Source organism: Narcine bancroftii, chromosome 9, assembly GCF_036971445.1.
Source record: "Narcine bancroftii isolate sNarBan1 chromosome 9, sNarBan1.hap1, whole genome shotgun sequence".
Lineage (NCBI taxonomy): Eukaryota > Metazoa > Chordata > Chondrichthyes > Torpediniformes > Narcinidae > Narcine > Narcine bancroftii.
Genome location: NC_091477.1, coordinates 121792586 through 121818275, shown reverse-complemented (window position 1 = coordinate 121818275; position 25690 = coordinate 121792586). Strand labels below are relative to the sequence as shown.

The 25690-nt window shown below is 45.6% G+C and overlaps 1 protein-coding gene across 1 annotated transcript; it reads right to left on the bottom strand.

Annotated features, from left to right (window-relative positions):
- Positions 1–8197: 8197 nt before the first annotated feature.
- Positions 8198–25036, bottom strand: LOC138743637 (growth hormone secretagogue receptor type 1-like). The gene is made up of 2 exons (XM_069899164.1): positions 24265–25036; positions 8198–8907 (listed from the first exon to the last, which is right to left on the bottom strand). The coding sequence occupies exons 1-2, from the start codon at positions 25034–25036 to the stop codon at positions 8603–8605; spliced, it is 1077 nt and encodes a 358-aa protein (XP_069755265.1). The 3' UTR covers positions 8198–8602.
- Between the last annotated feature and the right edge of the window lie 654 nt (positions 25037–25690).

Here is a 25690-nt window from a genome sequence, read left to right as displayed (position 1 = left end):
TGTGTGTGTGTGTGTGTGTGTGTGTGTGTGTGTGTGGTCAGTGTGTGAGGGACTTTGAAGCTTCAGGAAGCAGAGGCTGAGATAGGGCCTTAAAGCTCAGTGACTTGCTCCAGTGTGGACAGGTGGTGGTTGGAGCTATGGAACACTAACTACTCCTGCCGGGTGTGGGAAGTCAAGGATCCTCTTGCCCACCCTGCTGACTATATCTGTGGGGGGCACCCAGCTGTAGCTCCAGAAAGACAAGGTCAAGGAACTGGAGGCTGCAGTCAGCTGGAGGGGCAAGGGGAGTCATCAGACAGCTAGAGTGGCAAGGGGAGTCAGCCGACAGCTAGAGTGGCAAAGGGAGTCAGCAGACAGTGCAGGATTCCCACATCGTCAGTGGGAATTAGAGGGGCAAATATGCTGGGACAAGCTGTCAGCCAAATAAGGTCATCATAGTCAGGGATTTTAACTTTCCAAATATTGACTGGGGAAGTCATTGTGTAAAAGGTTTAGACGGGATGGAATTTGTCAGTGTCCTCCAGCAACATGTAATGGGCAATGCTTGATCTCGTCTTGGAAAACTGGGGATGGCAAGTAGATGAAGTGTTTGTGAATGAATCTTTGGGGACCAGTGACCATTGTTCTATTAGGTCTCAGGGACAGAGCTGGCCATAGCCAAAAAAAAAAAGGATTGAAAATGGCTGATCTAGATAGACACACACACAGGATAGAGGGCTCTGGATCATGTGCAAGGAGCAGAGATTTAGCTTAACAAGCATCATGTTCAGTGCAGAGATGTGGGGCGAAGGTCTTGCTTCTCTGTGTTCCATCACCCTCAGGATTGAACATTTCCGAAGATTGGGAGATATCTCAACCAAGAAACGTTCAGAAAACACAGGAGCTCTGAGACCTGGAAAGGCAATTGCTGAAGCAAAAGCAGAGGTCTGATGCGTGTGTGTTGGAATGTGCGTAGGGCAGAAGACCAGAGCCAGAGGTTGTCCCATTTCTAATTAATGAGGAACTGGAAGATACTATAAACATGGCCGTTTTTGGGATGTGCAGAAATTCCTGCAAGTATAAACACAGCAAAAAACTTGTTTTAAGGGTAACACCTAGTAACTCGAATATCTTCCAGAATCATCTACAGTGTTGCACGACTGTGCTGTATTTATTAATTCACAGACGCAGAGCTCAACAGCAGGGCAAGGGACTCTGACAGCTGGTATAGCTTTTGTCCTGTAGTCAAGTATTCATCCTAATTGTGAGATTTATCCCTTTTTGTTAACTGGTGTTAGAACAAAGAATGGGCGAAGGCTGAGACAGCTCACTGAATCCATTCGATGGTTCTGCTGGGGACCAGCATTGTTCCCTGAGCTTGTGGTCTCACTTCCTTATGGTCAATCTCACCTGGCCAGGTCCGTCCCATTACCCCGACCTCCCACCTACTGCAGTCATTGATGTGAGACCACCAATATCATAAAGGAATCCACCCCCCCCCCCCCCCCCCCGATCCATCACCCTGATCACAACCTCTTCTCACTGCTCCCTTCGGGCAGAAGGGATACCTGCACCTCTGGGTTCAAGAACAATTGTTTATCCAACAGCCACCAGGCTCGTGAACCTCCCCTAGTTACATTGATCAGGGACGGCTCCCACACCCCAAAGATCCTTTTATTGCTCCTGCACTAAAACAACTGTGAATATTGATATCTTTTTGATGTATTTGTTATCTCTTTTAATTTAATTCAATTATGTTTATTATTATTACACTTCTTAAAATGTCTTTTCAATATTTTTATTGGTTTTATCATATAAACATTCCCTAGGTCCATGACAATAAAATGAAGTATTAATGAATCTCGTCCGTAACACAAATAGTTACTGAGGCCTGTGTTAGAATGAAAAGGCAGGCACTGTGCTTAAGTATCCAATTCAATTCCCTCCCTTCGAAGGCGACCGACAAACCAAATGGTCCACCACTAACAATGAAAAAAAGGATGGCAAACGTTGGGTTCAAAAGCCAAAAAACGAGTTCATCTTACAAATGTTGAAAGCAAATAAGAAAAGAACTCCTTAAAGAAACAGATTCATTTCAGTCGTGGAGCATCAAAGTCATCATTTTGAGTGGGAGGGGCAGCAGTGTCTTTCCATCTCATTAATATGGCTCTTCCAGCAGTAAGGGAGGCGAGGCCAATGACATGGGAAGGTGAAGCCATCAGAATTAAATCCGTTGGCCCACTTACTCCAAAGAGAGCGAGAAAAGGATTTGGAATGAAAGTAATATTAAGAACTAAGGACAAGGTACAAAAATTGGAAGGGGAAGGGCATAACCAGAATATATCATCCAGTGAATCTTCTTCAGTTATACATTTAGAAGCAAAATTAGAATAGAATTTAGCCATATGGACTTTAGAATAGTGGGCCCGGTGAACAACCTTGTCTAACACAAAGAGAGGATGAATGCACTCGTTTCACAATCGAGACCCATGTAGTTTCAGAAAATATCTGTAGAAAATCTTAGTCCCTTCATTTTTTAATTCTGTCCAGGGATCAATTTAGAAGTGATTCATAAAGGCCAGATCCCACACCTTTATAATTCAGTTGGAAATGATCAATCATCCCTGTCATATTAAGTTCCAGGTCTTTGGGAAGCTTCAAAACTAAAGGATTTTAAAAGCTTCTAACCTGTAAATAATGAAAAGAAATGATGTCGAGGTGTTGTAAATCTGGTGGATAATTGTTCAAAAGAAGCAAGATTTTAACAATTAACAATTACAGTAAGAAAACAGGTCATATCGACATTTTGGTCAGTAAAAAATATCTAACAAAGATCAGATAATTAAATTTAACCCACGATGAGTGCTTCCTTGAACCAAAGGTTAAAAAAAAATGACCTAAAATAGGACTAATTAATATATTATTAATTTTTTTTAAATTTCATTTCATTTCATTTACAACATAGTAGAAGTCGATTCTGGCCATTTGAACCCATGTTGCCCAAATACACCCAAATTAACCTACATTCCCCGTACACTTTTGGAGGGTGGGAGGAAACTAGAACACCCGGGGAAAACCCACGCAGACACGGGGAGAACGTACAAACTCCTTCTAGACAGTGCAGGATTTTAACCCAGGTCGCTGGTGCTGTAACAGTGTCGCACTAACTGTGCAGCTTTACGAGTACCTCTTCAACTGCAGCAAGTAAGAATTTTGGTGCATGTGGATATTGTACAGTGTGTTGACATTAGCAGTAAAACACGGGCACGGACACTGACTTGCTAGGAAACCGAATGAAACCTTTACCATTCATACCCACAGTTCTGAACTGTGGGATCCTCGACAGAACCTGTGAATCTGCGGGGATCACCATATTCTTGTCGTGGTCTCCTCTACATCAGAGAGACTAGACGCAGACTGGGGGATCACTTCAATGAGCGCCTCCACTCTGTCCGCCACAATAGCAGGGATCTCTCAGTGGCCACCCATTTCAATTCCTTGCCCCATTCACTTGCCGACGTGTCTGTCCATGGTCTTATGCACTGCCAAACTGAGACCACCTGCAAGTTGGAGAAAGAACACCGCATATACCATCTGGCCACTGTTCAACCAGTTTGCGTTAACATCGACCTCTCTGGTTTCCATTAGCACTCACCCCCCCCCACCATATTTTTCACAGAGAGGAAAAAAACTTCCCTCCCACTGTGGTGGTACACCACCAGCCTACTGCAGGGGGAAACCTCTGTACCTGCAGGAGAGTACTGCTGGCCTACTGCAGGGGGAAATCTCTGTACCTGGAGGAGTGTAAGGGGACAGGACAACACCCGGTCGGGTGTCAATCACCCTCTGGGATATGAGCCTGTGCCAGCCTCACTGAGGCCTCACTCAGAGTTGCTGCAGCTACAGCCAGCCTGGCTGTGAGGAAGTCTTTGTGGATTAAAGCCTGTTGTACAGTCTTTACCTTCTGTGTGTCTGATTCTGGCTAACGTCGCACCACACCGCCAATAGATTCTCACCTTTCCTTTTTCCTTTCCTCCAATTCATGTCCAATTATTACCTTGTGTCTAGATCAGTGGTTCTCAACCTTTTTTTTCCACCGTAAGTATTCCCTTAGTAACCACAGAGCACGCAGGATGCTCTAGGAGGTACTTGAGTGGAAAAAAAGGTTGACAACCACTCACCTAAATTCCTCCCCCTCCCATCCTTCCACCTTTCTCTCTCAGTCCTTACTGAGACATTGGCCTGCATTTTTGCTCATACCTTGATGAAGGGCTCAGGCCTGAAAAGTCACTTAGATATCTTTCCCTCCTACAGACGTTGCGAGACCTGCTGGGTTCCTCCAGCATTTCCTAAGTTTCTACTGCAATCACAGTGTCTGCAGACTTCTGTGTTTCACACCCTCCATCTTCTGCAGAACTTCTCCCCACCTCCCCCCTCCAGCCACTCATTGTCATATTATGAAATAGGGTCAGAAACATGACTGTGGTCAATATTTTGGGGTGGAAACTTTTCTCAAGACCATTTTGACCCAAAATGTTGACTGTCCTTTTTCTCCCACAGATGCTGCTGGACATGCTGGGTTCATCCACCAGATTGTGTTCGGCCCTGATGATGAAACCTCTGGGTGCTGTAATGAGCTGGATCTCAATGACTAAAGGGGGGTTTTCATAAACTGGATGGAAAGAACTGCACAAACTAAACCTTTAAGTTGAAATTAATGTGCGTCATTGCAGAGATGGGAAAATCCTGCTTCCAAACCTGGAATCACCTGTGGGTGAGAGAGCTACACAGAGGAGAATTTCTGCCGCACCCAGACACAAGAAGGGGGTGGGAGCCACAATATAAATTAACTGGATAAAGTTAAGTATCTTCTCTGCTTGAATCCAGGAATCCTGGCAGTCAACACACCGAGTACTCTGCTGGGTTGGCAGAAAGTTGACGGGATGAGTTGTTGATCAGTGAGACAGTGAGTAATTACATTTGGACTCATGCATGGCCGAAGTAACTCTGGCAGCCGAGCAGTTGCGGCAAGGTGTCACCTTCATCGTAATTCACCCACAGTAAGCCCTGCAAACTCTCCACCTTGGTGAAAGTACAGTGGAGATGCTGTAGAACACAGGCCCTTCAATCCATGCCAAACTATCTGCTCTGGCAAGTCTCATTGACCTGCTCACACACCAGTGTCCTTCAAGTACCTCCCAAGAATTTTTCCTTAAATGTTGAAATCAAGCCCACATACAGCACCTCTGCTCATTCCACATTCCCACCATCCTCAGCATGAAGAAGTTCCGCTTCAAGGTTCACCATTCAACCTTAACCTACAATCTCTAGTTTGTGTCTGATCTCAGTAGAAATAGCCTGTTTGCATTTACTCTATTTCTATCCCTCAAAATTTTGTACATCTCCATCAAATCTTCCTCATTCTCTGACTCTCCAGAGAATAAAGTTCTAACCTACATTCATCCTTTCCCTGTCAATCAGCTCAAGTCCCAGCAACATCCACTAGGTTTTTCCAAACACAGAATGGGTGACCACTTTGCCAAACCCCTAGGACTGTGTCTGGGTCCAAGTTTGAGCTTCCTGTAGCCAACCATTTCAAACCCCACCCAACTATTCCTTTGGTGACATGTCTATCCTTGGCCTCATCCATTGTCATGGTGAGGCTTAAACACAAGCTTGAGGAACAACACATCATATTCCTACAAGACATTCGGAAGCCTTGTTACCTCCTCCTGGATACTTGTCTCTCTAATTGTCCCACCCCCTTCCCAGTGCACGACTAGGTGGTTTATCTGACTGTGAGACCACAACTGGTTGGGCTGGCCACTCACTGACTGGCTTCCAAGCTGCTCCCTTTGCCCCTGAGTCCACGCCACAGGTCAGAGTACATTCGAGGGGGACATACTGATGCCTCGTACAAATCCTTGCAGTCCTTGTGGTGTTGAAGGCAGGGAGGAGCTGGGGAAGGGGAAGAGTTCTCCCATTCTCAACAGGGACTCCTTCATCCCAAACGAGCATCAAATGGCCAAGTAATGTTGCCAGCCATTGGTGGATTCAGGCAGTGGACTGACCACGCTGTTACCACGGTCTCGCCACCAGGGAACAGATATTAAATACTCTATCAAAAGCATCAGCAGGTTGCATATGGTAAAAGTCTACTGACTAGTTGCATCACAGCCTGGTTTGGGAATTCAAATACCCAGGAACGCAGAAGGTAACAAATCCAGCCAGGTCCATCACAGGCTCCAACCTCTGCTCCATTGCAGACTCCGATGTGAGGCACTCCCTCAAGAAGGCAGCTAACATCATAAACAATCCCCATCACCCTGGTCACATTCTCACCACTTCCTTCAGGCAGAATGTACAGAAGCTGAGGACCAGCACCTCTGGGCTCAGTTTCTTTCCAACAGCGACCAGGCTCTTGAACCTTCGCACGTTGCACTGATCAGGGGCTGCTCCAACACCACAGAGACCTGCACTATTGCAAGTTATTCTTTCCTCTTATTAATGGCCTATATTTTGTATTTATGATCTCATTTCTAATTTAATTTAATATATACTGTTGTCGTTTTTTATGAAGCAACTGTTCGGCTGTAGAAAGTAACAATATGTACATTGCTTTGACAATAAGATTATAACCATAAAACAATAATATATCAGAGCAAAAATGAGCCCAGTAAGTTTCCATTAATGGATCATGAGCTGATCCATTTTTCCTGCCCAACCTTCTGCCCATTATGATCATAAGGGACAAATAGAGAGAGACTTTTGGATTTGAGAAGGGGAGGAGTGGTCATGTGGTTGAATAAATCTCAGATGATAAGTCAGTAATTCTCTGGCTTGGTCTTTCTGTCTGACAAGGCACAATGTCAGCCACTTTCCATCCTTTGAGGACCTCACCTAGTGATGGTATCTCTGCCAGGGTTCCTTCCCACAATATCTGGGGCAACACCGGGTCAGGCCTGGCTATAATAAGATGCTCCTCACCCTCCCATGATAGCCCAAGGTTGGCTGTTCCTGTAGAACACTCTGCAGGGCATGAAATGGGAATTTGATTCATGGATAAAGTAGTCCCAAGGTAGGGTATTCAGGACTAGATAAATAGCAGAGCCACGGGAACTGCTGTAACTGGTGTGGGCATGGGAGAGCCGAGAGCAGAGACACTGTGCTTCTATGAAGGATTCAACCACCTAATCTAAACTCCAAATAGTTCAACCACCTACTGCCGGCAGCTCTGTACAGACATTAAGCAGCCTGTTGGAGGAGGCAACTGAACCTAAAATCTTCCGACCACGGGTCTGAGCACAGAAGTAGTCATAAGGGGTTGCACACTCTGGGGGAGCAGCAGACCAATGCAGGGCACCAGAAATGGGGAGAACCCCCCCCCCCCCACCACCAATGCAGAGAGGGGTTCAGCGGCTGATGGATCCACACAGGCTGCGGGCTAAGTGGTCAGGGACTGTGGGCTGTTGGACACTGGCTCGTGGGAACCAGGTATTGGAGATGGGATTCAAGGGAGTGCTGAGGGCAAGAAGGGTTCCTGAAGGGCCCTGGGTGCTGAAGGCCTCACGATCATGTCAGGGGGTTTGGACCTGGGGCTTGGGATGCTGACAGATCAAGCAGGAGTCTGTGCGGCTGCAGAGGCTGCTGGGGTGCTGGAGGTGAATTCACGGACCCTCATTGACTCTGAAGGGACTCTCATTTTACTTCTCTTTCTCTTGTACTGTAAGGGGGACCAGGCAACACTAATGGTGACTCTTTGTCTACCTCACTGCAGGCAGAAGGCAATTTCATGTAATATTACGTGTTCAGTGCTATTACATGAAATGAAAGGAATCCTGGACACCCCTTTGTGTATCTTTACAGGGAAAACAAAGGGAAAAGACATTTGTGTATTTATATGTCCATGGAATCTTGAAGTTAAGGAGATTCGAGGGTTCGGGGTTTTCACAAAGAACGTAGAGGGTCTGTGGAACGAGCTGCCCATGGGAGTGGTGGATGGGGAGAGAGGGGACAATAACCAAATTTAAAACACATTCACACAGGTACATGGACAGGCAAGGTTTGGAGCAAAAATATGGGCCAAATGCAGGCAAATGGAATTAGTATCTTGGCCAGCATGGATGAGTGGGGCCTTAGGGCCTGCTTCCATGCTGGAAAGCGATAAATCAATGAAAATGCCAAATTGATTGCAATTTCCTTCGAGATTCAGACTCATAAACAAACCTATCTCCACAATACATGGCCAGATGCAAGGCTTGTGGATGAGGGATTTTACTCTTCACGACCTTACCACATATCAGAGAACATTTCAGACTGTGTATGGTCACATCCTGCAGTTACCTTCTTGACCGTGGATTGGTTTCTGCCATGGTAATATTTATAAGTTTTCAACAAAGAGCAACACCCATTTACAGGAGGGCTTGAGGTCAAGATTGAAAGGAACATCTCACAATCTCGAGTTGTACAATGTCTTGTTGCAGCAACAACTGGTTCTGACCAGAACCACACATGGCCGTCTATCCAATGGGTGGCCACTGCACTCTCGGTCCATCTTACAAAGTCTTCCTCCACGAATATGTGCGGTGATATCGTGACCACATCTCCTGGTGGACATCACTGGTCAAGTGCTCACTGAGGACTCAGTCCAGCTCGGCACACTATGCTCCTTGACCTTTGATGGAGTCTTCCTCAGCACCTGGTTGATTTGGAAGAGTTTGACGGCAGCCACTCTGTATTTCTTCGACATGATGTTGTAGAGGATAGGGTTGATGGCAGCATTTAGGTAGAAGAGGACGCAGGAGACCAGGTTGAAGTACTGGCTGATCTGGTACAACTGCTCAGTCCAAACCTCAGAGGCCTTGGAGAACAGGTAACGTCCAACGTGAAACGGGAGCCAGCACAAGACAAAGGCAAAGATGACCACAGCTGGAAGGGAGAACATAGAACATGGAGCATTACAGGGTGGTCCACACTGTTGTGACAACCGGTAGAAACCAACTCCACATCAATCTGACCCACTGGTTCTCAACTTCCTTTCTAGTCACATTGAACATAGAACCTTCCAGCCCTTTGGCCCACTATTCTTTGCCGACCCATAGAAACCTCCTCCACAGCAGTCTCATCCTCATCCCCATAACCTTCTATTTTTCTTCCATACACGAGCCTACCTAAGAGTCTTTGAAATGATTCTGTTAAACCAGCCTCCCCGGCAATGCATTCCAGGCACCCACAACTCACTGTGTAAGAAACTTACATCTGACGTCTCCGAGCCGTACTTGTAAAGAAAAACAAATTGATTTAAATTAAAAGACTTAATAAATACATAAGATAGATAATAAATTTTAGCAGTTATCCAAGAGCAAAAAAAAAATGTCTTGCAATGGTGCAGACCGTCCTTTTGTGGTCGCTGCCCCTAATCAGGGTAACAAGGGGAGGTTCCAGATCCTGATAACTGTTGGAAAGAAACTGTTCTTGAACCTGGACTTCATGTTTCTGCACCTTCTACAAACTTCTACAGCGGTGTAGTGGAAAGTGTGGTGACCAACTGCATCTGGTCTGGGGGCACCAATACCTCAGAGTGTAAAGCCCTGCAAAAGGCAGTGGACACAGCTCAGGACATCAGAGGCAGAACTCCCCCCCCCCCAGGAGAAAATCCCAGGAGGGAACGCTGCCGTCGGAGAGCAGCAGCAATCATCAATGATCCACACCACCCAGGACACACTGTGAGCTTGCTGCTGGACACAACCTTAGGTAATGCCTTACTAACCACAGAACATCTATTGCATCTTAACTCTTCCCTATCCCACATCCTTACCGATTTAGCACAGTGGTCAGCGGGTTTGAATCTGGAGCTGTCTGTAATGAGTTTGCGGGTGTCTGCGTGAGCTTCCTGCGGGTGCTCTGGTTTCCTCCCAAAGATGTACGGATTTAGTCGTTAATTCGGACATGTGGGCAGCACAGGCTCATGGGCTGGAAGGGCCTGTTACCGTGCTGAATCTCTAAATTAAAATTAAATTGATCCGCCCATTTTTCTTTAATCCCTGTGCCTATATTTTCCACTCTCTGTGTAAAACACTTACCTCTGACATCTCCCCTAAACTTGTAAATGTCTCTGTTGTACCAGCCTCCACTACCACCCCCAGCAATGGATACCAGGCCCCTACCACTCTCTATATAAAAAAATCATACCCCTGACGTCTCCCCTAAACTTTCCTCCCCTCATCTGAAACTGATGCCCTCTGCTGTTTTGCTATTATCGCCTCAGGAGAAAAGGGCTGGCCGTCCACCCTATCTAACTTCCTCATAATGTTATTTACCTCGACAAAGTCACCTCTCGTCCTTCGTCGCTCCAAAGAGTAAAACCCCAGCTCTGCTAACTTTACTTCATAAGGCATGTTCTCCAATCCAGGCAACATCCTGGTCAATCTCCTCTCCACCCTCTCCATAGCTTTTACATCCTTCCTGTAATAAGGTGATCAGCAGATGGACTGAAAATCAGAATTAACATGAATCATTCCAAACTGGGCTGTGGACATTCCTATGAGTTAGACCCTAAAGCAAAATTCCAAACAATACCCTTTTCTGTTATTACCAAGTTAAAGCATTGCTATTGGATAATTCTGGGCATATTCTGAGATTATCCAGATAATCAAATTTTGAAACTTTACTTACAGAAGGTGGTAACAAAAAATTATTTCTGAAATATATAAACAGTTACAAAGTAAGACGTCTAAATTAGATCTTCATAAATTGAGATTGAAATGGGAAGAGGATTTGGGAATTACAATTGACCATGATGACTGGAGATCTGTTTGTACGGATATTAGGTCTAAGATTATTAAGGATCAATATAGGTTAGTTCATCCATAAATTTTTGCATCAATTATAATTAACTCCTCAGAAATTAAAGAAATATAATTTAAGTTCTTCAGATTTATGTTTGAGATGTTTTAAAGAAGTAGGTTCCTTTTTACATTTGACTTGGTTATGTGGTAAGGTTTAACTTTTTTGGAGATGGCTTAAGGAATTTTTAGAGTAAGTTATAAATTACCATTTGACCCAACGTTGTTGACTTTTTACCCCCTCCATAAATCTTCGTCCGCGAAGCCAAGCCAAAGAAAAATTAAAAGGTTGAGTTTGGTTCACAGGTTGACTAAGTTTCAAATAGCATTTTTAAGCTTGGCAATAAATGTAGCAAGGAAAAGCCATTACTTGGAAAAATTAGATTGATTTGGGTTTGCAGAAGTGGCAAATGGAATTGAGGTCACTGGAAAAGATAACGTATAATGACCAGATAATTATCTTTTTTTCTCTAAAGTATGGATCCCCTATTTGGACTACATGGGTTTAAATTTTTGAACTTCCTGAAGCTCAACGTGGTGAGGTTCCTCAGATCCATGGTGGTTTTGTATTTTTGATGTTAAATCTCCATTTTCTTTCTCTTTCCTTTCTTTGGGGTTTTTGGGACTGAGTTGTGGGTGGGTTAGGGGGGTTGGGGGGGGGGTGGATATATATCCTACATTTAAAATTTTCAAAGTATTCAAAATAAAAGAGATGTTTGCTGAGGTGTTGGTAGATCCACAATAATGGCAGGAACAAGCTTCTCCTGGTGAACTTCTGCTCCCATGCATCTGTCGGTCACCCAAAGATTACCCGCGATGCCGACTCTGTGGGCGAGCTGCTTTCACTTCCTGCAGGCAGATCCCTGTGGGAAATTCTCTCATATTCTCCCCCCAACTCCAGCCCTCACCTGACCCCCCCCCCCACCCACTAGTCTATCCTCAACCCTGCGTTGGGAACACCTCTGGAATGCGTTTAGCTGCCATAAACCCAGAACCATATAAAGAAAATACTTCAGATTTATTCCAGAACATCAGATAAAAACTTTGAGCAAATATGAAATTACTGTGAGATAAAGTACACATTTAAGTAAAAATCAATTTCCAGAACCTGGGCTCAGATCCAAGATTTTTGGCAAAATCCCAAAGATCTTCAATAAAAATTTGCTACAATTGCCATGACCACAAATCAGGTGTGCGGCTGCCCAGAGCAATGAGCGTGGCTCCGAATCATGAACAGTTCAAACTGCCTTATGATTAATCATAGAACCATCAAACACTACAGCACAGAAACAGGCCCTTTGGCTCATCTAGTCCATGCTGAGCTTTTATCCTGTTCAATCTCAATGACCTGCATATCCCTCCTGTCCATGTACCTGCCCAAATTTTCCTTCAATGTCAAAATCAAGCCTGCATTCACTGCAGCTCATTCCCACCACTCTCTGTGTGAAGCAGTTTCCCCCCCCCACCCCCCACCCCGCCCCAAGCATCTCCCCTTTCACTCTTAACCCATGTCCTCTGGTTTGTATCTCACCGACCCTCTGTGGAAAAGCTTGCTTTCATTTATTCTATCTACACCCTTCATAATTCTGTAAAACTTTAGCAAATCTCCCATTCATTCTACTATGCTCCAGGGAATAAAGTCCTAACCTGCTTAACCTTTGCCTGAAATCCCAGCAACATCCTAGTAAATCTGCTCTGCACTCTTTCAATCATTTTTTTTTTTTAAATTTTTTTAAATTTTTTTATTTTTCACACCATAAATCACATTAGCCATGATATACACTATTTCTTTTTCACACATATACAGTGCTCTTTCAATCATATTGATGCCTTAATGCTCTCCACCCTCACTCCCAGCACACACCACCATTCCTTCATTTCTCCACAGGATCGAGGGATGTTCTCCACACTCTGTAACAAGACAGAAGAAAAGGGCAGTAAAATGGGTAAAAGTCCAGCTTTATTCTATCCTCCGCAGGTGGTGGAGAGGATCACTATCAATCAAATCGACATGAATATCTTGGGCAGTTTTTAAGCAACGTCTGAAAGGATGAGAGATGGGTGTGCACAGGGTTCAAAAAGACAAAGCACAGGCTGGGCATTGGTGCGCGTGCGCGCGTGTGTGGGCATGTGTGGGTGAGCGCGTGTATTTGTGTGTGCGTGTTTGTTTGTGCGTGTGTGTGCATTTGTGTGTGTGTATGTGCATGTGCGTGCATGTGCACGTGTGTGTGCGTGCGTATGTGTTTGTGTGTGCATGTGTTTGTGTGTGTGCATGTGTGTGTGTGCATGTGTGTGTGTGTGTGCATGTGTGTGTGTGTGTGTGTGTGTGTGTGTGTGTGTGTTTTCAGTGATGCAGGAACAGGTTCAGTTCATTGAACAACCTTCCTGTACCAAACACCCCTTTCCCTGCCAGTTCTGTATGCGACTGCTCAGGAAAGTTGGAATATATCTTTCAGCCATCACCAGTGAATGAGGTTACTAATGTGATTCAATTTGCTGAATAAAATTTGTTTAATTGAAAATCTATTCATATTTCAGACTTGCAGTTCTGCATTTGTACCTTGCCAGGACACAGATGATGATAAATTGCATATTAGCCCGACGTAAACCCCATCGTAATTAAGTTGAGTATACCGTTCACAAGATATTCTACGCAACAGGGCTAACCCTGATTAAACATCTCCCATCAGTGCAGCCTTGGACCATTTAAAGTTCTCCAGTATTTGTTTTAGCTGCTCACCTTGACCATGCATCAAGGGAAGAAAACAAATATAGTATTCCTCAACTGTTGGCCTGGGGAAAGGGTTAGACAAGGGTCCAGAACAGGAAGATCTCAGAGAGCCGCAAGGCTGAGGGTATTTGGGTGAGGATGGGGTGAGATCGTGGACTCCGAGGACTGAAGATATGAAAATGGAGGCTCATGGGTGGATGTTGAGAACAGGACAATGGTACCCCTGGTCTGGGGAAGAGAGGGTGCCTGGACAGTAGAAGTGGAGCAGAAACAGTCAGCTAAACAATATAGATAAAAAATAGAGCAGCACACAAAATTCTGGAGGACCTCAATGGATCAGGCAGCATCTGTAGAAGGCAATAGATGTTTCGGGCTAAAACACTATATCAGGTCTCTTTAGGAATGAAGAGGGTTGGGGGGTGGTCAGAGGGAGGAAAAGGGGAGTTCAGATGAGTGGAGGTCTTAAAGGCAAGGGTCAGCAGAGCAGGGTAACATAGGGCAGAAGAACGAGGAGAACAGAATGGGTCCTTCCAGGAGGCAGCTTGGGAGGAGGTGTGGTGGAAATAAGGCCCATGGACTGGCACAGCTCCCTCTCTCTCACATGTCCATAAACATGCTGGATAAACTCAACAGCATTCATAAGAAGTAAAGGGTAGCCAACGTTTCAGGCCTAAGCCCTTCAATGGATGATGCGTGTCCTACCTGGTTATTATGCGCATGACCCCAGCATCTGCACACTTCCTTGTTAAGACCATAAGATATCGGAGCAAGCGGCATGGTTAGAGCAGTGTGCCGATACAGCGCCAGCGTTCCGGGGTTGAAACCGGAGCTGTCTGTAAAGAGTTTGTACATTATCCTTGAGTCTGCCTGGATTTCTTGTGGGTGCTCCAGTTTCCTCCCATCTTTCAAAATCATACCAGGTTGGAGGTCAGTTGAGTGCAATTGGACAACAAGGTTCAAGGGCCGAAATTAGCTGGTACCATGCTGTATATCTAAATTTAAATAGGCTATTCCATCCATCGAGTCTGCCATTTAATCATGAATTGATCCATTTTCCCACTCATCCCCACTGCCCAGCCTTCTCCCCATAACCTTTGATGCCCTGGCATAAAACCTCTCAACCTCTGCCATAAATACACACAATGACCTGGCCTCCACAACGGCCTATGGTAACAAATTCCACAGATTCAGCCCCCACCCTCCACCTGAAGTTGTGCCCTCTTGTCCTAGACTCTCCCTCCGTGGGAAACAACCTTTCTACATCTACTCTGTCCACGCCTTTCAACATTTGAAATGTTTCAATGAGATCCCCCTCATTCTCATAAGTTACAACAAGTCCAGGCCAAGAGCTGTCAAACGCTCCTCATATGATAACCCTTTCATTCCCGGAATCACCCTTGTGAACCTCCTCTGAACCCTCTCCAATGTCAGCCCATCCTTTCGTAAATGAGGAACCCAAACTGCTCACAATACCCCAAGTGAGGTCCCATCAGGGCCTGATAAAGCCTCAACATCACAACCCATCTCCTCTATTCCTCTTGCAATGAACGTCAGTATCACGTCAGCCTTCTTCCCCACGGACTCAACCTGCAAGTTTACCTTCAGGCCGTCCTGCACGAAGACTCCCAGGTCCCTTTGAATCTGGGGATTTTCAATTTTCTCCCGTTTTAAAATATTGTAAAACACTGTCTTTGCTTAAAAAGTGGAAAAACTGAGAATATTTTCAAGCGACTGAGATGCGGAGAACTTCAAAGAATATAATTTAAAATTATTGAAGATGGCTGAATGTTAGAGGAAAGAAAACTCAAAGGAAAACTTTGTGATACTAATAATAGCCTCACTGCACAATGCAGGCGCCAAGGCAGAGCAAAATGAAAGGTAGACTAACCTTTCAATTAAGTCTCTCTCTTTGGTATTTATAGGTCAACCATCCGGGAATATTCCTGATACAATAAATGAGCTGTCAAAGAGTGTTTCAAAGTATTGCAAAATCACGCATTAAATGAGAAAATCATTCAAAGGTCATAAGATCAGTGAGGGTTCCCGTTCAAAGTTCAGATGTATTTTCATATGTGCCATCACATACAACCCTGAGATCCTTTTCCCTGTGGGCCAGGCAGATTGACTAATTATCGAGAAAAGATATGTGTACAAAAGAGAGAAATATAAACAAAGAAAGAAATGTAAACAAAATGAACGGAAAATAAATTTGTATCGATTTTAAATTTAGACATACCATTCGGTAACAGGCTCTTACAGGCCCATGAGCCCATGCCACCCAATTTATACCCAATTAACCTACAACCCTCATTATGCTTTGGATGGTGGGAGGAAACTGGAGCACCCGGAGGAAATCCATGCAGACACGGGAAGAATGAACTAATTCCTTACAGACACCACAGGATTCGAACTCAAGTCCTGATTCCTGGCATTGTAACAGCGTTGTACTAACTGGTGCTGCCTGTATTATTCAATAATAAATAATGCACAAGGTGAAAGTCCTTAAATGAGTGATAGAGTTTGCTGTTTAGGAGTCTGATGTTGGAGGGGTAGTAACTGTTCCTGAACCTGGTGCTACAAGTCCCTATGGTCCCTATTCCTCTTTCCTGATGGCAGCAGCCTTGCAAAAAGAAAACGTTGCCAAGGCATTTATCAAGGTTTGACGTTCACAGGTTACAGGGATGGCAGAAGAGGGGGTGGAGGTGGGTACTATATGAACCTTTCAACTATAATTGGACAGGGAAAGGAAAGGTTTGGAGACAAATGGGACTAGCTCAGATTGACTACTTGGTCAACTAAGGAACAGATTGTGGACTTCAGGAAGGGGAAATCAGGAGAACATGAACCAGTCCTCATCGAGGGGTCAGCAGTGGAGAGGGCAAATTCCTGGGTGTCAAGATCTCTGAAGATCCATCCTGGAGTCTCCATGTTGATGCCATCATGAAGAAGGCTCGTCAATGGCTATACTTCGTGAGGAGTTTGAGGGGATTCAGTGCATCACCTGGCAAATTTCTACAGATGTACCATGGGGAGCATTCTGACTGGTTCCATCATTGTCTGGTCGGGAGGTGTCAATGCACAGGACAGGAAAAGACGACAGAGAGCTGTGAACTCAGTCAGCGCCATCAGGGGCATCAGTCTTCATTCCATCGAGGACATCTACAAGAGGGAGTGTCTCAAGAAAGCAGCCTCTATCCTCATGGACCCCCACCACCCAGCCATGCCCTCTTCTCACTGTTACCATCAGGAAGGAGGTCCAGGAGCCTGAAGACGTGAACCCAGCGGCACAAGGATAGCTTCTTCCCCTCCGCCATCAGATTCCTGAATGGACAATGACCCACAGACATGGCCTCACTTTCTCTTCTTTTGAACTAGTTTATTTTTTTGATGTAATTTACAGCAAATATTTACACCTGTGACACTGCTACAAAACAACAGATTTCATGATAAGTTCATGGCATAAACCTGATTCTTGCCCGGCATTGACAAGTTGGGCTGAAGGGCCTTATTCCTTACAGTGTTCTCCTGGTTTCCCCTTCCTGAAGTCCACAATCAGTTCTTTAGTTGATCCAGTAGTCAATCTGAGCTAGTCCTATTTGCCTCCAAGCCTTTCCTATCCCTGTGAAGAGGTTGCGCCTCAAACCCATGTCCTTCAGCTTTAAACTCCCCTACCCTGGGAAAAAGACTGATTATTTGCCTCATCTATGCCCCTCCCCACTTACTCACCTGAGGAAGAAAAGTCACAAAGATTCATGGCCCCAAAGTCCTAGCAACATTCTCATGTTGATCTGGGGGAAATTGTTTACTTTCAGGATCATTTAAATTTTAATCTCAAGAAAATAAATCACAAAAAGCTTTAAATTTTACAAGGAATGTAAAAGAACAGGTGGCTGTGTGGACAGTATAACATTTCTTTCTACATTATTTGAACCTATTTGTTAAAACAAAGAACAAAGTCCTCCCAAATTCTGATTTTCTACAAAGAACTAAATACTTTGCCCAGAAGATTTTGTGCTATAATAATGGGTCCTCCTGCTCTCGACCACTCTCACCTTGTCCCCGTCCACATCACCTCACATGCTGTTCCTGGGCCCTCAATTTCCCCCTCAACCCCTCCCTGTGGGAACGAGTTTCCCCCTCCCCATCACAAGAAGGCAGCCAACATCATAAAGGACCCCCATCAAACCTCAGGCAGAAGGTTCAGAAGCTGAAATACCAGCACATCTAGGTTCAAGAACAGTTTGTTTCCCACCCACTAGATTACTAAACCAATAACCAATTCCTCCCATCCCCTGCCCTGGATTACTGGTACGGTAACCAACCCCCCCCTCCCTATTCTCTGGATTACTTAACTAGTAACCAGGACCCCTCGTGATTTTATAAACCTCTGTGAGATCACTACCTCAGAATCAGAATCTATCGTCATGAACAAATTACGAAATTTGTTGTTTTGTAGCAGCTTCACAGGGCAAACATTCATATAAACCACCTTTCAACAATAAACAAAAATAGTGCATGGAAAGCCAAAATGAGGCAGGGTCTTCGGTTCATTGATCATTCAGGAATCTGATGGCAGTGGGGAAGAAGCTGTCCTTGTGCCGCTGAGTGCTCATCTTTAGGCTCCTGTACCTCCTTCCTGATGGTGGCGGAGTGAAGAGGGCATGGCCTGGCTGGTGGGGGTCCTGGTGGATAGAGGATGGGGGTTTCTTAAGACACCGCCTCAGGTAGATGATCTCGATGGAAAGAAGACTGGTGGCCAGCTTCCTACGCTCCAGAGAACAAAGACCCAGCCTATCCAACCTCTCCCTCTTGACTCTCCCTTTAACTGCCCATATACGGTTTGTCCAGGATTTTGTGGAACTTGGTACTATGTGCTGTTTGGGTCTAAAGAATGTTCTTGCGGCGCAGGACATGTGGTGAAACGTGATGGAATCCAGGGCTGCTATGTTTGCTGTGTAACAGGTTACTGTGTAGATAAGACTGCATTTTCCAGAGCTTACAGGAGATTTCACCAAAACCAATAACATTCTTAAAGGACATGAAAGGCAGAATGCAAGGAAGGTGGTTTCCCCCTGACTGAGGTGTCCCGAATCACCAGTACTGATTCAGACCTCTCCTGGAGCCAGCACCTCGAGGCAATGATGAGGAAGACACACCAATTTCTGAAGGAAGCTGAGGAGAGTTGGCACATCATCTAATACTCCATCAAATTTCTAATCTACTAATTGGCTGCATCACAGCCTGATTTGGGAATTTGAGTGCCCAGGAGCACAGAAGGTCCAGCCAGGCCTATCACAGGCTCCGACCCCCCATCCACCGCAGACATCGATGTGAGGTGATATCTCAAGAAGGCAGCCGACATCATAAATGACCCCCCATTACCCTGGTCATAACCTCTTTTCTCTGCTCCCTTCAAGGTACAGAAGCTGAAGACCAGCATCTCTAGGTTCAAGCGTAGCTTCTTTCCAGCATCTATCAGGCTCTTGAACCTCCCACACCACAAAAGGACGTCTGCACTACATCAAAGACACTTTTTTTTTGCACAAGGATTATTATGAATATTTATTATCTGTGGTTTGAATATTTTAGTCTTTAATTCAAGTAAGTATATTATTGTAGCTGGCTTTTTAATTAATTTTTGCCAGTTTTTACCAAGTCCCTGTTTGATTGCAGCAAGTAAAAATTTTTGTGTCATGAAAGATGGTGGCTCAGTCGAAGCTGCCGAACTATCGACGTTGCCATTGGGGTGGACCCAGGAGAGTGAAGACCCAGGGCTGCTCTGAATGACTCACTGCCCTGTACTCATGCCAACAGTTCTGCATGGTTCTAAACAGCCTGTTAAAGGAGCCGATGGTATTTTTATTTAAAATCCTACAACTGTTGGGTCTGTGCCCAAGATGGCAGTGCCTGTGCTCAGCAGCCACAAGGAGGTGCATACTCCAGAGACCAGAGGACCACCACCCATCGCCCCCCCCCCCCCCCCCCAAACATTCAGAAGGAGAAGCAGAGGAGATTACACTACAGGACAGTGACCAGGGCAGTGAAGCAACAAGGGGCTCAGCGGCTGAGCAAACCCACACAGGTGGTGGGTGACTTGCAGTCGGGGGTCCCGGACATGCTGCAGGGTGCTGGAGACTGGCTCGTGGGAACTATTCGAGAGGGCCAGAAGGGCTCCCGAAAGGCTTCCTCATTGTGTTGAAGGTCTGGATCTGGGGCTTGGGTGGCCAATGGATCAAACAGGTGTCTGTGCGGCTGCAGAGGCTGCAGGAGGGCTGGAGGCGAATCCACAGACACTCGTGGACTCTGAGGGGCTCTCCTTTGCTTCTCTTTTTCTGAATGTAAGAGGTGCTCCAGGCAATTTCTGCCAAAGGCAAATCTGTCTGCCTTACAGCAGGCAAAAGCAAGTTCCATGTAATATTGCACTGTCTACTACATGACAATCTTGAAGCTTAAAGTTTATAAGATTATGGGAGGGCAGACAATCAGAGTATTTCCTCCTGGGGGAAATACCAAATACTAGAGGACAATGGAAAGGGTATGTGTAAAGCATGTTTCTCCAGAGGGGGAAGCAGGTGCCTTGAAAGCTCTGCCGGGTGAGCTGGTGGAAGAAGATATGAAGCAATCTTTAAGAAGCATTTAGATGGGTACATAAACAGGCAGTGAAGGGAGGGATGTAAACCATGTGCAGGCAGATGGCATTAGAGTAAATGAAGGGCCTGTTTCTGTTCCATGTCTTGATGCAGTCCAACACTCACTCAGTGCAGGTGGTGATGTGCTTCTTGAGAGATTCCTTTCCCACGACGTTACCAAAGGACAAAGGAGCAGAAATAGGTCATTCAGCCCATCGAGTCTGTCCACCATTTAATCATGAGCTGATTCATTCTCCCCACTCAGCCCCACTGCCTGACCTTCTCCTCATAACCTTTGATGCCCTGGCTAATTAAGAACCGATCAATTTCTGCCTTAAATACTCCCAGTGACCCGGACTCCATAACCACCTGTGACAACAAATTCTGCAGATTTACCACCCTCTGGCTGAAGAAATTCCTCCGCATCTCTGTTCTAAGTGGACGCTCTTCAATCCTGAAGTTGTGCCCTCTTGTCCTAGACTCTCCCATAGTGGGAAACAACCTTTCTACATCTGTCCACGCCTTTCAACATTCAAAATCTTTCAATGAGACCCCACCCCCTCATTCTCCTAAATTGCAACGTGTACAGGCCAAGAGCTGTGAAATGCTCCTCGTATGATAACCCTTTTATTCCAGGAATCATCCTAGTGAATCTCCTCTGAACCCTCTCCAAAGTCAGCACATCCTTTCTTAAATAGGAAGCCCAAAACTATTCACAGAATAAAGTTTTCTAGAAATCACTTTGGTAATTCTGGTTCTGAGCACTTTTATGTGTTTAAAGAAGGTAAAAAGGTGGAAGCTGCTCCAACTCACAAACGGCTTGTGGACCAGGGGCCACTGGTTCAAAGTTTTCCCTCAAAGGGGATGGGAGGAAAATTGGGTTGACTTGCTAGGTTATCCCAATCCGGGACCCACCGGCGATAGGGCTCCTCCAGGGATTTCCAATGCTCGTTGCTTTGGAAGTAGAGATAGAGAAAAATCATTTGCAAGGCTGGGTAAAGAGCAGGGGATAGCACAGATAGAATTGTTCTTCTCAATTGTTAGCATAGTCTCTGTGGGCCAAAGAGTCTCCTTCTATGCTAGAACAGCTGACAGATCATTTAATCCTTTGCACGACACGATTATTTAGAAGTTTCCCATGTCACAGAGCAGTGAAACAGTCCACAATTAGACTCACATTTCTGAACATCACTTTGTCGAATTAATCTTGTACTTTGAGGTCTTTGAAGTTCCGATTATGGAGTCAGCTCTGTGAATTATGCTGGAGTCAGACAGGAGGCCTGCAGATGCTGGAATGTGACGCCAAACACTCTCTGCTGGGGGAGCTCAGCAGGTCGACCAGCATCAGTGGGAGAAAACCAAGTCTTGATGAAGGGTTCTGACCCAAAGTGTCAACCAATCTTCTTTGCCCACTGTCGCTGCAGGAACCACTGAGATCTTCTAGCGGAGTGCGTTTAATTAAGTCATACTTTGGCCTTTGGCTCAGAGGTCATGAGTCAAACTCTGCTCCTGACATTCAAGCACGTAGAGACTCAGTGATGCGATGAGGGAGGACACCAGTGTGAATGGGGCCAGGATCAGGAAGGATCGTTGACCTGTCTTATCCCTCTTACAGGTCTGTTAAAACCCTTTCTGTGCAGAGGATGATCTTGAAACCCCAATAACTCCACGGGGATTGTACTTCACAGGCTGCAAGGTTCTTGGAGTGAACGTTGCTCTCAAAAATTAAGAGGGATTTAGCGGCCCACTGATACAGTGCTGGTGACCAGGGTTCGAATCCCACACTGTCTGTAAGGAGTTTGTACATTCTCCCCGTGTTTACAAGGGTTTTTACCTGGGGGCTCCAGTTTCCGCCTACTCTTCAAAATGTCTGGGTGATTGGGCAGCATGGGCTGGTAGGACAGAAGGGCCTGTTACCGTGTGTTTCGTCTAATTTTAAAACATTCAGAAGTGAAGCCACTGCACCATAATTTAAAAAGAAATGAAGCACAAAAGTCTGCGGACACCGTGGCTGAAATAAAAACCTGACTCTGGAGAAACGCAGCAGGTCAAAAAGTGACCTTTATACAGCAAAAGGAAAAATATAGAGCCGACGTTTCAGGCTTGAGCCCTTCATCGTGGTCTGAATCAAGGTATGAACCTTGATGAAGGGCTCAAGCCTGAAACATTGGTTCTGCATTTGCACCATAATTTATTTTTTTTAAATTTAAATCTTTGGAAAAATTTAGATATACAGCCCTTTTGGCCTACAAGTCCGTGCTGCCCAATTACACCCTATTGACTGCACAACCCCTGGTATGTTTTGAAGGGTGGGAAAACCTACACAGATGCGGGGAGAACATACAAACTCCTTACAGACAGCTCGGAATTCGAACCCCAGACCCAATCGCTGGCGCTGTAACAGCGTTGCACTAACCGTGCCATGCAGTTTATGAAGAGTTGGAATGGTGACCCCAGGACGTTGACCTCTGGGTTCAATTAATGAAGGATGCTTGGAATTACAAAAAGGTGGTAGCTCTACAGAGAAAATCAAAACAGAGGCCACTGGAATTACTCAGCAGGTCAGCCAGCATCTGTAGAGGAGAAATAGAGTCAACGTTTCAGGTCAAAGAGGCTTCACCAGACCTAGGAGGGAGACCATAGGAGGTCATAGGTCTGCACATATTTCTGATAGGGTAAAACTGGGATGATCATGGGGGTAAGCTGTTAAGAAAGTGATCTGATCAATTGGTGATTGGGAGTAGTTAGAGAGTGAGAGCAGGCAAAAGAGTGGACATGAAACACTGTACAGTCTAGCCCTGGAAGTTTGAAGTGTATCAATGGTTATGGGAAGAAGGCAGGGGGTGGGGTTGAGTGGGAGAATGGATCAGCTCATGATAGAATGTCAGAGCTACTTGATGGGCTGAATGGTCTACTTCTGCTCCTATATCTTATGGAAACTCTGCTGCTTGGACCCAATCCATATCCCTCCATCCTCTTCATGTGCATGCATCTATCTAGAATCCTCCATTGTATCTGCTCCACCACTACTCCGGGCACCTACCACTCCCTGTGTAAAATATCTTCCCCACACATCTTCCTTTCTCCCCCTCACCTCAAACACACATCCTGCAGTCATACAGTGTGGAAATAGTGGCCTCGCCAACCGATATGACCCACCCACACCTCATCCCGCCTGTCTGTGTTTGGCCATATCCCTCTAAATATATTCCTCATGTATCCATCCAAATGTTTCTTAAACACTGCAATAACATCTGCCTCGACCACCTCCTTCCACAGCCCGCTCCTTACACCCACCAGCCTCTGTGAGCATGTGATACTTTTACTCTGGGGAATAGGTTCTGATTGACCACCCTATGTACACCTCTAACAATTTTATACGCTTCGGTCAACCTCCGACATTCCAGAGAAAACCGCACAGCTTTGTCCAGTCTCTCACCATAGCTCCTTCCCTCTAATCCAGGCAGCCTCCTTCTGTTTCCTTTCCAAAGCCTACACCTCCTTCCTGCAATGAGGTGACCAGAACGGCACTCAATACTCCAAGTCCAGCCTAACCAAAGTTTCATACAGCTGCAACATGACCTCTCATTGCCCTGACCAATGAAGCCAAGCATACCACACACCTTCAAAGGGATTATGAAATGCAGAGTGAACTGTTGTGGAAACTCCACTTACATACTGATGTCTTGAGGAGATGAAATCTGCCAGCGTTACCTGGTCTTGAAAGTATATGACAACAGGCTCACCAACATAGATGACTCTTAAGTGTTCAACTCAGGGGATAATTAGGATGGGCATAAAATTGTTCTGAACTCCAGCAAGTCTAGTCCCAGGTGACTTGATTTCTCCTCATAGGCTAACCACCTCATTAGCAGAATCAACCTGGTGAACCTCTGCACCACCTCCAATCACAGTACATATTATCTCAAGTAAGGAGACCAGAACTGCACACAGTTCTCCAGGTGTGGCCTCACCAGGACCACGTATAGTTGCAGCAGAACCTTCCTGCTCTTAAATTCGACCCCTCTAACAATGAAGCCCAATGTCCCATTTGAAAATGCAGCAATTGAAAGTATCTCACCCAACATTTTAACCGTCTGCTTGTGGTTATTTTCCCTGTTACTAACGAGTGCCTCCTTTCTTCGTCTCCAAAGCTTCCTCCCAATTAGACTGTAGAACACAGACAGGCAGAAGACGGGCAGGAAAAAGAAGGTGGTGGACACCCATAGCATGATGTTCAGAAGACCTGATCTGTGCGCATACTCGGTGGGCTTGCATTCACTGGTCAGGAGTGGGTCCGTTCCATTCATGTACTCCACCCCAACCAAGATAAAGATAGGCCCAGCACAGGTGAAAGCCAAGGACCAGAGGAAGAAGATGACCACTTTGACTTTGCCCTTGGTAATGACCATTTTGGCCTTGAGAGGGAAGCAGATGGCGACGTACCTCTCCATGCTCAGAACCGTGATGCTGAGGATGGTGGAGTAGGTGCAACTCTCGCTGACAAACTGGAAAAGCTTACAGAGCAAGTCCCCAAAAATCCATGGCCTTTCCTTCCAGATGCGGTACAAATCCAGAGGCATGCATATGAAAATGAACAAGTCCGAGAGGGCCATGCTGGACAGGTAGAAGTTGGTGGTGGTCCTCATGTCTTTGAACTTCAGCACAATCAAGATGGTCATAAGATTGCCGCAAATCCCGATCAAGGCCAGCAGGACACAGATAGTAGTCACTACGGACAGGGTGGGGATGGGGAAGAAGTTAACATGGTGGTCGATGTCATCTCCCAGAGGGTCCATGGAGTGGAGGCTGCAGTTTTGGGTGCAGTTCATGGTGACCAAGAAGTGAGGCATGGCGAGTCGCAAGGCTAGGATGTCGCTCTTAAGAGAGGCAGGAGGAAGGATGTCTCAACATCTCAGCAGCCAAGGCAAGGTGGGGCAGTTAGGATACCGGCCATGGAAAATGAGCACTAGCCCAAATCCCAGGGATCCAAATTCCCAGCCTGTAAGGGGAAGAGAGGGAGAGGTGAGCTAAAGCCCCAGGTGGGGAACTGGCCTTTCGGTGGACTCTCTGATGACATCTTTGTTCACCCCGTCCATGTTCCTCTCATTTTGTCACTCCCTTTGCCCACCTTTCTCTACCTCTCCTACCTCATCTCACCCATTCTAATTTTCCTTATCCCTTTCACTCTCATTGCCCTTCTTCTAAAGCACATCCTCACGTCCCACCTTCCTGTAGGTTACTCCCTATTTTCCTCATCGCCCCGTCTCTCTACCATCATAACATCCCCTCAATATACCTCACTCTCTGCTTTTATTCCTTTTTTTTTGCTCTCTGTCATTCATTCTGCTCACCTCCATATTCATCTCTCTCCCCGCTTTAGAATTCTCACTCCCTACATTCCACTCACACTCCCTCTTTCACACTCTCTCCATCCTGCTCTCTTCTTCTCTCTCCGGTATACCATCATCTATTTCTTCAACTCTCTGGCCATTGAATGATCACTT

What these genes read in the sequence shown, in the direction of transcription:
- LOC138743637 (XM_069899164.1), bottom strand. Translation starts at nt 25,036, where the DNA reads ATGCCTCACTTCTTGGTCACCATGAACTGCACCCAAAACTGCAGCCTC. An exon ending in GCAGACGGTTAAAATGTTGG is followed by an intron (nt 8,908 to 24,264) that starts GTGAGATACTTT and finishes TCTCCCTTCCAG; the next exon opens with CTGTGGTCATCTTTGCCTTT.